Source organism: Phoenix dactylifera, chromosome 15 (assembly GCF_009389715.1).
Source record: "Phoenix dactylifera cultivar Barhee BC4 chromosome 15, palm_55x_up_171113_PBpolish2nd_filt_p, whole genome shotgun sequence".
NCBI classification, from domain to species: Eukaryota; Viridiplantae; Streptophyta; class Magnoliopsida; order Arecales; family Arecaceae; genus Phoenix; species Phoenix dactylifera.
In genome coordinates, this window is record NC_052406.1 from 5,835,302 (window position 1) to 5,849,795 (window position 14,494).

Consider the following 14,494-nt stretch of genomic DNA (forward strand, 5'->3'; position numbering starts at 1 on the left):
TTTGATGGCTTAACATAACTTTGGTTAAAAAAGATTTCAATATTTGAAAAATCAATTTTTTTAAGAAAAAAATAGCTTTTTTATATCCTCCATAAACTTTTTTCATAAAAATAAAAATTTTATTTTTTATTTTTTTAAAAAACTCTAATCAAATAAAAAAATATTTTTTATTTATTATTACTGTTATTATTATTATTTTTCTGAACCAAATAAGTCCTAAGTACAAGCATGACGTTTGCGGATAAGGTTAGAATTCACCGTCAAGCATCCCGTCCACCAGCCTCCGTATTCTCCCATTTATGAGCAGTTTATTGTTGCACCGTACGTTCCTTTGCTGACAAAACAGCCATCTGTTTTCATTTATTGCAAGAATTTAAATTTTGAGAGGACGACCAAGATCCATATTTGTGGTAAGATATGTAATCGAAGTGATGGCATTAATTAGTAATTAAAGATTCTGAATTCAAATTTTAGATAGTGTTATTAAAAAATAGGAATCCCAATATTTATAGTACGGATTTTTTTTCCACTGAAAAAATTAACTAATTCATATAATGGCTTCATGCAATTTATTAGTACATATGTTAAGAATTCATATGATGAATTTATACATGATGATATATATTCTTTGAACTATTTTTTTTTCCTTCATGCTAATAATATAAGAATGGTCGTGTTATTATTATAATGGACAGTAAGCCACTCTATTTGTGATCGAGTATTTTTTTTACTATTGATTGAACAGAGCTAGCTATTATATTGTGTATACGTCGACTCTAGCAAATAGAGAGGCTAGTGATTTAAGACAGGAATTCTCCATTTCCATACCATGGGAGGGAGTATTCAAACTGATTATAATAAGAAATAGGAGCTTTATAAGAAATACCAGCGGTAAAAACCCTAGTATTAATTAAACTGACATTATGCCCCTACCCCACTATTTATGGCTTGGGTTTGGACACGGAACTGTATCTAAATTAAAGATGTTGAGATTTTATTAGCTGTATCAGTCATGTCAGATTTTTTTTTAATTAAGAAATAAGTGGTGACACCATCTCTAGTGTTTGAAACCAGAAGACCTGTCTTAAGTGGAGAGGCTACTAAACAGGTGAATTTAAGCTGATTGGAAATCTAGATACTGTATCAGTTTACTAACAGTTATTTTATTCACATCACAAAATGAGTCCGTATACATCTTTAATTGTAATCGAATGAAATGGGACATGACTTTCTTTCCTTATGTTCTTATGTGAATTGTGAGTTTAAATGGGTCAGATAGATTGAGGAAGGACAGCTCAAGATTGGCTGGGTTAGACTAGATTGGTCCAATTCTGGGCGGCAATCCATGGTTGAGTATAGGTCGAGCAACTCTTACTTCAAACTTGTAGGTAGTTTGATTGTTGAATGATGATTGGATTCTCTCTTTAGGCATATTCCAATTATGAAAGGAGGCTTGATTTGTTTGCCGGCAACAAACAGGATCCCAACAATAGGAGATATAGAACATGAAAAATTATATCTTACACCATATATACCATATGGCGATCCATTATGCCAATCACTGGCATGCATTCCTATGAGCCAATCACCGAAATAAGTGATTGATGAATGAGGCCCATTGGAACATGGGCATGGTGTATCGTCATATAGTACATATGGTGTAGAATATAATTTCTCATGAAATAAAGATTGGCTAGCTGCTTGCATGCTGTCTTCGATAGAATGTGTCGCGGAGAGAGGTTGATGTGGCTAGCAGGATCTGTGGCCAATCCAGCCAAATTTTAGCCCTAAACCAAATGACACCTTGAGTTCAACTCTGATCAATATATTTGTTGGAAATCATTGGGGAGAACCATTTCTGGTATGCGGCTCCAACATGAACTGTATATCCATTGCGTTGCACTCAAAATCTGCAGCACATGAACTCCCTTTTCCTTTTGATTCTAGACCTAACCTGTCCCTTGAACCTAGTCCTCAGCTTCTAAGCATCGTCTTGCTCACTAATATAATCAGGGGCGGCCCAAAACATTTGGAGGCCTAAGGCGAACTCACTAGGGGAGGCCTTTTTTTTTTTAAATGATTAAAAAATTTAATAAGTGTAAAATACTTTAAAATTTTATTTAAGAATTTGGTTGTCTATCTCATTTTGTTTCATTCTTTTTATGTCATTTTCTAACTCTATTTCGGGTGCATGCTCTGTTGCTAATTCCTGAGTTGAATTTGATGTGGTTTTTTCCTTGTTTGTGACAACAATCTATCTAGAGCTCCTTTTTGAGATTGAATGAGTTTATCGATTTTTCTTTTCTTTTTGAGTTTTTCATACCCATATTCATATTTTCTATTAAACATTTTAATCTAAAAATAATATTATCAAACAAAGCAATTAAAAAAACACCACAAACAAATTAAAATATAAAAAAGTTGAAAATGATAAAATTTGATTGTGTCAAAAAAAAACAAACTCAGGTCCCGATAAGTAGTGCCGAACTTGATGGGGAGAAGAGACCGAATAGTGCCGAACTCGACGGCAAGAAGAGGCCGAACCGCCGAAGTCACAACCAACCTATAATTGGACAAAAAAAAAAATCAATTGTAGTGTCTCTAACTTGACTAAATCAAAATCAATTGGACCAAAAAATTAATCAGTTGGCCATTTATTTCCTTAGCTTTTCCTATTATTGTATAACATTAAATGCAATAAGCCAATAACAACAACTTAGAGAAAAACTCCATAAGATAAGCCATGTAAATAGTCAAGAATCCTCTGACAAATAAAATAACGAATACAATGTAACAGGGGCGGCCCAAAACATTTAACTACATGTGAAATAGACTCAATAGTCATTAGTGATTAGTCAATAGATAGGCTCACCACTGTGGCCCTGCTTGGGAATTGGGATGCTAACGGAGGACGGTGGTCCGTGGACTTTGAAGCAGAGCTGACGAGGCCAGAGCGGCGGAGCCCGGAGGTCGGAGGAGCCGAGGACGGTGAGGAGGAGAGCTGGAGAGGAGATCCGGACTCCAGAGTCCAGAGCAGGGGCGGTCGAGCCTCAAGCCGTCGACGGGTTCTTGCCTTCTTGGAGCCGGAGGAGGAGCCGAGGAGGACAGTAGCCTTTAGAAGTTGAGGCTAGAGCGGAGCCGGGGAGCTGGAGGCCGGAGGCTGGAGGTTGGAGGTCGGAGGAGCCGAGGACGGCGAGCAGAGTTGGAGAGGAGATCCGGACTCCAGAGTCCAGAGCAGGGGCGGTCGAGCCTCAAGCCGTCGACGGGTTCTTGCCTTCTTGGAGCTGGAGGAGGAGCCGAGGAGGACGGGGGCCTTTAGAGGTTTAGAGGCTAGAGCGGAGCCGAGGAGCCGGAGGCCGGAGCCCGAAGCCGGAGGCTGGAGGTCGGAGGAGCCGAGGACGGCAAAGTGAAGTGAAGAAGCACTGGGGGGACAGCCGGAGAGGAGAACTAGAAAAGCCGAGTCTGCCGTTCAGCAAAAAAAAAAGGCACCGGTGGAGAAGGGGGGAGAGAAGAGGGGAGCCGGGGAGGAAATGCCCGTTGCCTGTCTCAGCTGTCGTAGGTCGTAGCCATGCCCGTCGCCCAGGCCGTAGCCTGTCTCAGCTATCTGTCGTCGGGGAGATGGGGACGCACTGTAGCTGCGTAGCCGTCGCCCATCACCCTTCTAGCTTTTAGATGGGAAAGCTCAAAGCTGTGCAGCCGTGCAGGCAAAAAAAAAAAAAAATCTCCACGAGTCCATGGGCAGAGTGGGGCCTTCCATGAGCTGGGGGCCTTAGGCGACCGCCTCAGTCGCCTAAGGCCCGAGCCGGCCCTGAATATAATAGGGACTCTTCCGTTTCGACTCCATACCAATTTCCATTTCATTTCATTTATTTTCCTCATACCAAAGATCCACCATGTGTGCTTTGTTTTCCCTTCACCATTTCAAACTCTCTCCAGTTTACGTGCATTTTTCATATACTATAGTAGTAAGCATATGATTTGAAGAAATCACAATCAGTAAATTTTCTAAGTCCACTGAACTTGAGTTATTCTGTCATCATTCACTTTTGCTTCACAATCCATTAGCAAAAGCATCTTTCAAAAAAAAAAAAAAAATTTGCCTCTTTAATTTGATTCTCATGTATATGCAACCATGTGCATGCACTTAGAGGTATTCAATCAAGATAAATTAAGTTTCTATATACTACCAAACAAAGGTTATGCTAAAGGTACACCAACTGTGTAGGCTAGCAAAGCCAAATTCCTCAAAACACCAATGGTCAACAAGTGGTGTAGGAGGCTTTTTTTATTTCTTTTTCTTATTAAAAAAAAGTGGATGAGTCAGACATGAGAATGGAATTTTAACACATGCACAAGCTTGCCTTTTCTTTATGGGGCTCCCTGATGAGAGCCAAGTACAGAAATCCGGCGGACCTGGTAGTGTTCCGAGTGGGCCGAAGGAGTTTCTTTGTATGGAAGGAGATATGCTCCCGCACTCCCTTGGTGATTCCGAAGATCAGATGGGAGATCGGCGACGGATGGACTGTAGATGTTTTGGAGGATTGTTAGCTGACTGATATACCATTGAGCAGGTGGCTCACCTATGTTGACTCTGGCGAGCTGGAGGGGTGTAGAGTCCATGACTTGCTTGCCCCTGGCGAGCGAGCTTAGGAGGTGGACCTTGTACGGCAGATTTTTGGTGGGAAATTGGCAGAGCAAGTGTTAGCGATACTGATCCTGGCAGGCGAGGCGGAGGACAAGAGGGTGTGGGGCAGGACTGGCAGAACGGAGGTGCGGACCCAGGATCTCCTTGGGCTGGTCAGGAGGGCTACAACGCAGCAGATTGAGGGGAGGTAGATTTAGAGGATGCGCATCCACCTCTGAGTGGCCTTGTTTGTCTAAAAGATGGTGTAAGGATGTTTGCTCACTAAGGGAGTGCTAGCACAGCGGGTGGTGGATATCTCTCCAGGTTGCTGGGCCTGTCAGGAGGTGGAGGAGACTATCCACCATGTCCTTTTCGGCTGTCAGCGGGCTGCTCTTATCTGGGAGTGTGTTTCGGCCTCAGTGGGATTGTGCCGGGAATGGACATCGACGGGGGACTTTTTGACTTTTTTGGATGAGCCCTTTCGGAGATCTGGACCTATGAAGCAGAAAATTCAGGTTGCTTATCTAGCTTACCACTGTTAGCTAGACAGGAATGCTTGAGTTTTTGAGGATCGAGGTGGGCACCTGAGAGGCTGCTGGGGGTCGGTGGATCTTCGATCAATCTATCACAGGTACCGAGGTCAGAGCTGCCTGAAAGAGTGTCTCCTATGCGAGATGAATGCTGGGGGCGGATTGCATTATTTTTGAGGGGGATTCCGCGATGGTGATTGAGGAGATTCAAGGTCCCGGAAGTGCTGTCAGGGGGATGTGGCTGCTCCATGATATTCGTCGACTACTCGATGAATGCGACGCCTTCCAGGTAACCCATGTATTCAGAGAGTCCAACAGTGCGGCGAATCGGGTTGCATCATATGCGGGTCATAACTCTGGAGACTTTATAAGGGAGAACCACGTATCTGTTTTATCTCCCTTGCATTGTATTTTGCTGTCTGACTCTTCGGGCTGTACTCATACCCGTTGTGTGTGAGCCTTCGATTTATCAAAAAAAAAACCACATAAAATCAAAAAAAAGAGCAACCGTGGAACCAAATCTCATGAGCAATTTTTTTTTTTTTTTTTTTTTTTGATACAATGAGCAATTCTTTCAAATCAAAAACTAGCGGCTCCAAAACTATTGGCACCTTAAAGATTTATTACACCTTTAATAATTTTTTTTTTCTGATGGAAAGATTACTTAGACATTAATCCTATATTTTGGTGTTGGTGTGAGGGTGGTTGTGATATAGAGGGCCCGGAATACCAGCAAGCAAGCACATGCACCAACTCACGAGTCACGATCTGTCTCCCATACAGCAATATATATATTTCTCATAGAAAATGCCGGTCTCTACCCATTCCTCCACTTGGTTGGGTTCTGGTAATACTCCAACTTCCTCGTCGGTCGCGCATTCCCTGCCTTCAATCTTGGGGAAAACATCCCTTCATTATAAACTCAAACCAAATCTCTCTCCACCAAGCCTCAGATTACTTCAGCTCTCAACAACTCAAAACCCAACTAACCCCCACCTCCTCCTCCTCCTCTCTCTCTCTCTCTCTCTCTCTCTCTCATGGGTCTCTTCTCCTGCGGCAAGGACACCACAGCTCCAGCGACCACCTCGAACAAGCTCCGAATATTCCGGCACGAGGAGCTGGAAACCGCCACCGCCGGTTTCTCCCCCTCCTCCCTCCTCGGCCGCGGCAGCCACGGCTCCGTCTTCCTCGCCTCCCTCGACGGTGGCCGCCTCCTCGCCGCCGCCAAGGTCCCCTCCGACGATGACTACTCCACCTTCGACGCCGAGATCGCCCTCCTCTCCTCCCTTCCCCGCTCCCCCCTCCTCGTCAACCTCCTCGGCGCCACCCCCGCCGCCGGCCCCACCCCACGCATCGCCGTTGTCGACCTCATGCCCCTCGGCTCCCTCCACGACCTCCTCCACCACCCCCTCCGCTCCACTCCCCCCTGGCCCCGCCGCCTCCGCCTCGCCCTCCACGCCGCCGCGTCTCTTGCCGCCCTCCACGCCCTCCAACCCCCTGTCGCCCACCGCGACGTCAAGCCCTCCAACCTCCTTCTCGACGCCAACGGCCGCGCCCGCCTCGCCGACTTCAGCCTCGCCATCCGCCTCCCGCCCCCCCAAGCTCTTCCCCCTGCCGGCACCATCGGCTACCTCGACCCCTCCTACCTCCGCCCCACCGATCTCTCCACCGCCACCGACGTCTATAGCTTCGGCGTCGTCCTCCTCGAGATCCTCACCGGCCGCCGCGCCATCGACGTCGAGTACAGCCCGCCGTCTCTGGAGGACTGGGCGGCGCCGCTCGTCCTGGCGGGGCGTTTCGCGGAGCTGTGGGATCCGCGGGCGCGGCCAGCGGAGGGCCTCGAGGAGGAAGCAGCGAGAGACGTAGCAGTGCTGGCAACGAGATGCATAGCGCCAGCGCCAGAGGAAAGGCCATCCATGGAGGAGGTGTTGGAGTGCCTCCGGGAGGCGGAGCGGAGGGTCCGATCGAAGCCGCCGCCAGCGTGGCGGCGGTTGGTGAGATGGGTGCTCGGTCGTGCGAGAAATGGGAAAGTGTCCGACGTCGCGGCGACTCAGCCGTGCGCCTGCCGCTCTCCTTTTGTTTAATACGATATAAATCGTTTAATTGTGCCACTCTTACATCAGCGCTGTGCCACTTCAAACAGCAAACAGTTACTTCTTCCAGCGTGTCAATATCTGTTGCTGATAATCGCCCCCACGCTGTCACGCGTCGCAAGAGAATGTATCGCTGTTTGAACTGAGACAGAGGATCAACTGAGGGTTAGATGATATATTTATTATTTTATGCTGTCATTTTCTTTTGCGTATGCGTAACGTGATGAATTGGCTGTCGAGAGTTTGTATATGATAATCTGGGATATGTGAGGATTAGTTATCCTGAATGGTAATGCCGTAATGGATGTATCGTGGGTTTCACTTTGGCAGTGGTTGGACCCACCAAGGAGACAAGGGACCGGAAACCACCGACTACCCGATTTTTCTCGGGTCCCACGTCGGATTTCATCACACCCGGATAAGGATTGGTCAGACTTGTTTATCTGCCATCCTGAAGGCTCTTGCTTAAAGTTTTTGAAACAGGGTGGCCGTCTATCTTATTCTTTAAGAACATCATGTCCATCGTAAAATTGGGAAAGGGAACCAGGGGGAAAATTGCATCTGCATGATAGCTACAGAAGCGGAATTCAGAGCAGCATGAAACGACATCACCAATGCAAGATGGCCAGATGGGTACTAGAGACAAATTACGTCTCTTTTGAAGGATATTCAGCCACGGTTGTTGAATGGATTTTGAATGAGGATCTACAAGGGACATACACCCTCAGTGATATTTGCAGAATAGTAAAAGGTTGCGGTTCTTTTCAAGCCGTGCATGTGTTTTGAAAGATGAACAGAATTACGGACTGGGTCGTTTTCTTTATTGCTCAATACTCAAAAGAAGTCCTATAGACCTGTTATATAGCTACTCCCTACTTTTGTGTCACATCCTCTCTCTAGACTTTTATGGCTATACTCACACTAGAGTTGTGTGAGCAGCCGTTGTACCAAATAAAAAAAAATTACATCTGCGACATAATGGTGCATCTTTGGATCATCCATGAAGGGTTCTCAAAAATAGAGAACATGAATACACCATAGAGAATATGCCCTTCGATCCCACCTAAACCCAAAATGAGGTTATCATCTTAATCTTTTATAAAAAAATGAAATACCAATGTTTTCTAGGGAACTTGGATCTTGATATCTAATATCACTATAAAATTATAGTTTATGGTGAATTAACAACTTTTTGTACGTAAATTTTTCAGTAAAAGAAACTATTGCAAATCCATCATGAAAAATCCATGGTAATAGATCGAAACTACTATAGAAGATGGTATAGGTTGGTGTATGTGTGTGCAAAATACAATCTTTAAGAGCCAAGCAAGTAACATGCCCCCAATTTTTCTTTTGAAATGTGCGTGTGTGTATGTGTGTTTGGTTTTTTGAAATCTATTAATTTCTTCTTTTAGGTACATATGAGATAGAAAATTTGACAAAACAGGATGAATTTATTTCCTTTCTTTTTGATCAGGTCAAATCTGCTATCCAATTACGCTTAAATATATTATTAGTCTAAAACTCAACAAAACATAGAGGATTGCCATTGCCCCTATTGAGCATCCATAACTACTTTTTACGCAAAAAAATAAAAAATAAAAAACCATCTATTAATGCCTAAGTGTCGATTTATTTTCCAAAATAAAAAAAAATGTCATTTGCAGGTTATTGCTTAGCACCCCAAACAATTTGGTTGTCAGGATTGTATCAAATAACACTTAGTGTTCAATGCTAGGACAACCTATAGCCAAGTGTCATGCTTTCTCCACGGCTAGGCATGCCATGAATAAACTTGCATTTTGATTTTCTTGCATAAATTGGGTCAAGTTTCGTGGTTTGCTAGGTGTTCAAAGAATTGATAAAATTTGATATGGTTTTCTCTAGAAAAGCAGAGCAAGCATATCAAGTTTTAATTGATTGTGATAAATTTGTATTGGAAATAAAATTTGAATTGTTTGTTCTGTGACACTGGTGTGCTTTATATACAAGTTGAGCCTCCGGATATAGTATAATAAAACAATAAAATCTCATAATAATAAAAAAGATATTAGGAACCGGATAGAGTATAATACAATAGCAAAATTCTATAATTTGGTACAATACTAAATTTGAATATGACAATCAGATCCCATGATCTTTGAAGATTGATCTGAGCTGATATACCCAAATTGTGTATGCAATATGTGATAGTTGTGATATCCAATATTATATATACTATAATATGCGAGATTGATTATGATTCTGACAACTGTAATAGCTTGCTTGCTTAGGAAGTCTTGTGTAGATCGAAGAGCAAAACCTGGTTAAGAGTAGGAAATCTGGAGGATTTGAACTTGGTCTTATTAACTCGTGCTGGAGATTTTACATGGAGGACAGCGCTCTTGGAGGACTTGTGAGAAACTCCTATAATAAGCAAAGGAAGTTTGGACCCAAAGTAAGAGATCGATGATCACTCTTTCTCCATTACGGAGGGATTAAAGCCTTTGATCCTTTGTGGTGCAGAGCCTGGAGAAGCGAAGGCTATCAAATTTTGGACAATATTTGGCTTGATAATTTTAGTCAAGGGTGTCTTTTTCTCAGCTCCAAGGCATAAGAGCTTATCTATGTGTCCAATGGGCAATTTTTTGGAGTAGAAGGAAAAGAAAGCGGATGGTGGCAGTGGGCAAGCCTTTGTCGTGGGAAGAGGAGTGGAGAGATCTTGTGGAGTTGCTGAGTTTGTTGGCTCCTAACTCTGGTCCAAACACTCTTTAGGTGTTCAAACCTTCGAAATCTTTTCTATTGGCTCCTTCTATTCTCTAATCAACCATGCAAGATGATCTCATCTGCCCCTTCTACTCTCATCTCATGCTGATAAGCATTCATCCTTGTAGTCATGAACACATTTACCAAAATTAGTTTTGAACTAAGAAGAAGATTGCATCACATGACTTAGATTTTTAGCCACATTTTGACACATATGCCGTTTACAGAATCTAGGGTTTGTGTTCGGCCAAACTTCTTCAATGGCAGCCATCATTGTAGTATCTTGATCTTTTAGAAAAGCTTGTGGTGCCTTTTTCATTTTTTGCCTCATTTGAAAGTTTTTATAATTTTATTATATAGTATTACCTACCAAAAATGACTATATATTTATGATGATTCATCCCAACAAATGCTACCTATGGCATTTCATACCCGTTCATTGTATATATTATATCAAAACATGTAACATCACCAAAGTATTCATAATCGATCTCTGATTTTTCATCAAAAATATATTTGTCATTTGATCATTGATATTACATTGCTTGGTAGGGTAAAACTTTTCATCTGGTAGCCTCTTTGCAAATATTGTGCGACAACGCTAGCACTTTGTAAGAAGTTCAAGTTTCACATAACGAGGAATTGAGTGAAACAAGAACTAGGCTTAACTTGCTTGAAATGGCCTTGATTAAGCTTAAGATAAGAATCAACAAAAAAATTATACAACATCGTCTCCATGAAATACAAAATATGGTTGCTTGGCATGAGTAGCATGCTATATTTGTACATTCGATTAGCATAAGCTTTGATAGAACGTATAAATGATTTAGCCGGGTTACACAAAGTGGGCTTAGTGCTTCTCTTTGGAGAATTCAGAAGTTAACTAAATACAAGTCAAGGAAAAAAAAAATAATAGACAATGAACTTGATTGAAGTTGTTTGAAATACCAATTGATGATGGCATAGTTACTCATCTATTGTATGCCCCTTTTCTTAATAAATTTTGTGAATAATATGCATGCCAAGATCCAACATGTCTAAAGATATAATAGGAAATGCAGGAACAGGGCTTCCACTATATCATATTTTGATTATGGTGAAATTTGAGTTGTTTTCACTTAAGCCCAACTCATAATTTAGATTTGATTGGAACAACAACTAAGCTGGCCCAACCAACACTACTAAGATCCTGCTTAGAATTACTATAGTTTTGGAAGTTTTTAGAAGTAGGGTTTTAAGGAGTAAATTTTTTTAAAAAAATTGTTTACTATTTGATGATTATATTTTTAAAATAATGTGTAATTTTAATTTGCGTTGGATGACAAAATTTAGAAATTATTTTTGATACGACAAGATAACAAGCAAGGACGATATATAGCCTTGTAAAGTAAAATATAATATAAAAATATTTTTAGAGTATAAAAGAATTTTATGGTAAAATTTAAAAAAACTTCTCAAAATTTTTATGGAATGTTACTATATTATTTAAAAATATTATTTGGAGGCCAAAAAATACTTCCTGTTTTTCCAAAATCTTGCAAAATAGGGTTAGAGCGCACACAAAGTTTGACAAAACCTCGTTCCAGATGCGCACTAGCAACTTAGCAAGTCGGCGGCAATTTCTGGGGTATGATAAAATGACTCCCTTTAACGAACTAAACAGCCAGTGACCGGGTTGAAGAGAAGCTGAATGCTGGTTGGCAACCCGCTATTGCCGGTAAATCGAGTAAATATTAAAAAAGTTGAGTGGTTTTATCGTTCTCTGTTTTAATTCTTATTATATAAAATATCGGTGGACGACTCGATTCGCCCCCAACTCTCTATTCCCGACACGCCTCTAAAGCCGGACTCTAACCTCAGCCCTAGCTTCGGTCCTCCTCCTCTTTTCAATTCGAGCAGCATCAGCGGGATCTTAGACGGATTTCAGAGTCTTTCTCCGATTCGAGGTTTGTAGACTCCGCCCCATGGTTTTTCTTCTGTTTCTTTTCGTGGATTTTGCAATTAATTTCATTGTTCTACACGATCCCCTGTTCTGTGGTTCTTCTTTTGGGAAATTTGGAAAAAAAACTCGTTTTTTACGTTTGTCTTCGATGTTTTAGATGGAGATATTGTTTTCTTTTGTTAATTTGTTTGATAATTATCCAGTTTGTTCGATTTTCTTTTGACGGGAAACATTCTTCCAGAATTAGGGTTTTTTGTTTGTATGTTGAGATTTCTTCTGACCCCCTTTTTTTTTATGATGGTTGATTTTTTTTGGTGAGAAATTGATCTATTTCTGTGGCTATTTCCACTCCTCAGATATCAGGGAATTGGGTTATTTTATCCTGAGATCCAATCCTCCTCATGGCGGCTCTCAAGGAACTCCTTCCCCCGGCAAAATCTACCGGCGCCTCCTTCTATGACCACTCGAAGGACTCTTGGTTCAAGGATAGGTACAGCTCCTCCTCGGACGCCTCCCGGTCCTCCGCTGTCAAGCCTACTCCGGTCCCGCCCTATGGGAAGCGCTCTGGCTTCGTCCCCCGGAAACCGGAGGACTTCGGCGATGGGGGTGCCTTTCCTGAGGTCCATGTCGCCCAGTACCCACTTGGCATGGGCAGGAAGGATGAGAAGCCTGGCTCCAAGATCCTTCCCCTCACCGTTGATTCCCAGGGAAATGTCGCATTCGATGCAATCGTGAAGCAGAACGAGAATGCCTCAAAGATTGTGTACTCCCAGCATAAAGACCTTGTCCCGAAGGTGGTGTCCGAAGAGGAGAAGCATGAAGAAGAGCTGGAGAAGGAGATTGAGGAGACTGCTGAGCGGACGAAGGCTGCTTTAGAGAAGATTGTTAATGTTAGGTTGAGCGCTGCACAGCCGAAGAATGTCCCTACCCAATCGTCAGAATCGAAGTTTATCAAGTACAAGCCCTCACAGCAGTCTGCAGCATTCAATTCAGGGGCGAAGGAGAGGATCATTCGGATGGTTGAGACGCCCGTGGACCCTCTTGAGCCCCCTAAGTTCAAGCACAAGAGGGTCCCAAAAGCATCTGGTTCCCCACCGGTGCCCGTCATGCATTCCCCGCCACGCCCAGTCACCGTGAAGGACCAGCAAGACTGGAAGATTCCACCTTGCATCTCGAATTGGAAGAACCCAAAAGGTTACACAATCCCCTTGGACAAGCGTCTGGCTGCTGATGGAAGGGGTCTTCAAGAGGTGCAGATCAATGATAATTTTGCGAAGCTCTCAGAAGCTTTGTATGTGGCAGAGCAGAAGGCTAGAGAGGCCGTTGCGATGAGATCGAAGATTCAGAAGGAGTTGATGCTGAAGGAGAAAGATAGAAAGGAGCAGGAGCTGCGTGCGCTGGCTCAGAAGGCACGGTCGGAGAGGACTGGCATCGCTCCAGCGCCTTCTGCCCCTCTACCTGCAGATAGAAATATGCTTGATGATGACATGAGAATGGAGTCCCACGAGCAGCGGAAGGAGTTGAGGGAGGACAGGGAAGAGCGGCTGCAGCGTGATAAGATTCGTGAGGAACGGAGGCGTGAGAGGGAGAGGGAGAGAAGGTTGGAAGCTAAGGAAGCTGCAATGGGGAAGAAGAGTAAGATCACGAGAGACAGGGACCGAGATATTAGCGAAAAGGTTGCTCTTGGTATGGCGAGCACTGGAGCTGGACGTCCTGGGGAGGTTATGTATGACCAGCGGCTGTTTAACCAGGACAAGGGAATGGAGTCTGGGTTTGCTACTGATGACCAGTACAACATATATGATAAGGGTCTTTTTACGGCTCAGCCTACACTTTCTACACTCTACAGGCCTAAGAAGGATGCTGATGCAGATATGTACGGAGGTGCTGATGAGCAGCTGGAGAAGATTATGAAGACTGATAGGTTCAAGCCCGACAAGGCTTTCACCGGTGCCTCTGAGAGGCCATCTGGTAGCAAGAGAGAGAGACCAGTAGAATTTGAAAAGCCAGAAGAGAATGATCCCTTCGGGTTGGATCAGTTCTTGACAGAGGTGAAGAAGGGTAAGAAGGCAATGGAAAAGATTGGTGGTGGAGGAACCATGAAAGCAAGCGCAGGGTCTTCACTGAGAGATGACTATGAGGGAGGAGGATCTGGAAGGACTCGCATTGCATTTGAAAGAGGACGTTGAGAACTGGACCAGGTTCGGATATACTTCTGAAGCACCTGATTCTTATGATAAAATTCCAATACTGAAGGTAAGCTTCCAATTCTCAGGTCCATGATTTGTTTTGGAACAGCATCTAGCCTTTCTACAGTTGTTATGTCCGAATGGTTGAAACTCTTCTAAATGTTTGAGCTGTTGTAGCTTTCTCTGATAAGACCATGGTCTTTGAACAATTGATGTATTACTTGTTCATGACTGAAAACTACATGTGCTGTCAACTTCTCTTTTGTTTTTATGCAGTAAGATTTTCTGTTTGTTAGCATCTTAAGAAAGATTTTCCTTTATTGATCTACTGTAAGAGAAGAAGAGAGAGCCTTGCGGAAACTAATATAGCT

At 43.1% G+C, this 14,494-nt stretch overlaps 2 protein-coding genes across 2 annotated transcripts; both read left to right on the plus strand.

Annotated features, from left to right (window-relative positions):
- Window positions 1–5,712: 5,712 nt before the first annotated feature.
- LOC103723731 (serine/threonine-protein kinase-like protein At1g28390) lies at window positions 5,713–7,534 on the plus strand. The gene has a single exon (XM_008814748.4). The coding sequence runs from the start codon at window positions 6,192–6,194 to the stop codon at window positions 7,236–7,238; it is 1,047 nt and encodes a 348-aa protein (XP_008812970.1). The 5' UTR covers window positions 5,713–6,191; the 3' UTR covers window positions 7,239–7,534.
- Window positions 7,535–11,798: 4,264 nt separating this feature from the next.
- LOC103723728 (SNW/SKI-interacting protein A-like) lies at window positions 11,799–14,421 on the plus strand. The gene is made up of 2 exons (XM_008814744.4): window positions 11,799–11,938; window positions 12,291–14,421. The coding sequence occupies exon 2, from the start codon at window positions 12,336–12,338 to the stop codon at window positions 14,121–14,123; it is 1,788 nt and encodes a 595-aa protein (XP_008812966.3). The 5' UTR covers window positions 11,799–11,938; window positions 12,291–12,335; the 3' UTR covers window positions 14,124–14,421.
- The last annotated feature ends 73 nt before the right edge of the window (window positions 14,422–14,494 follow it).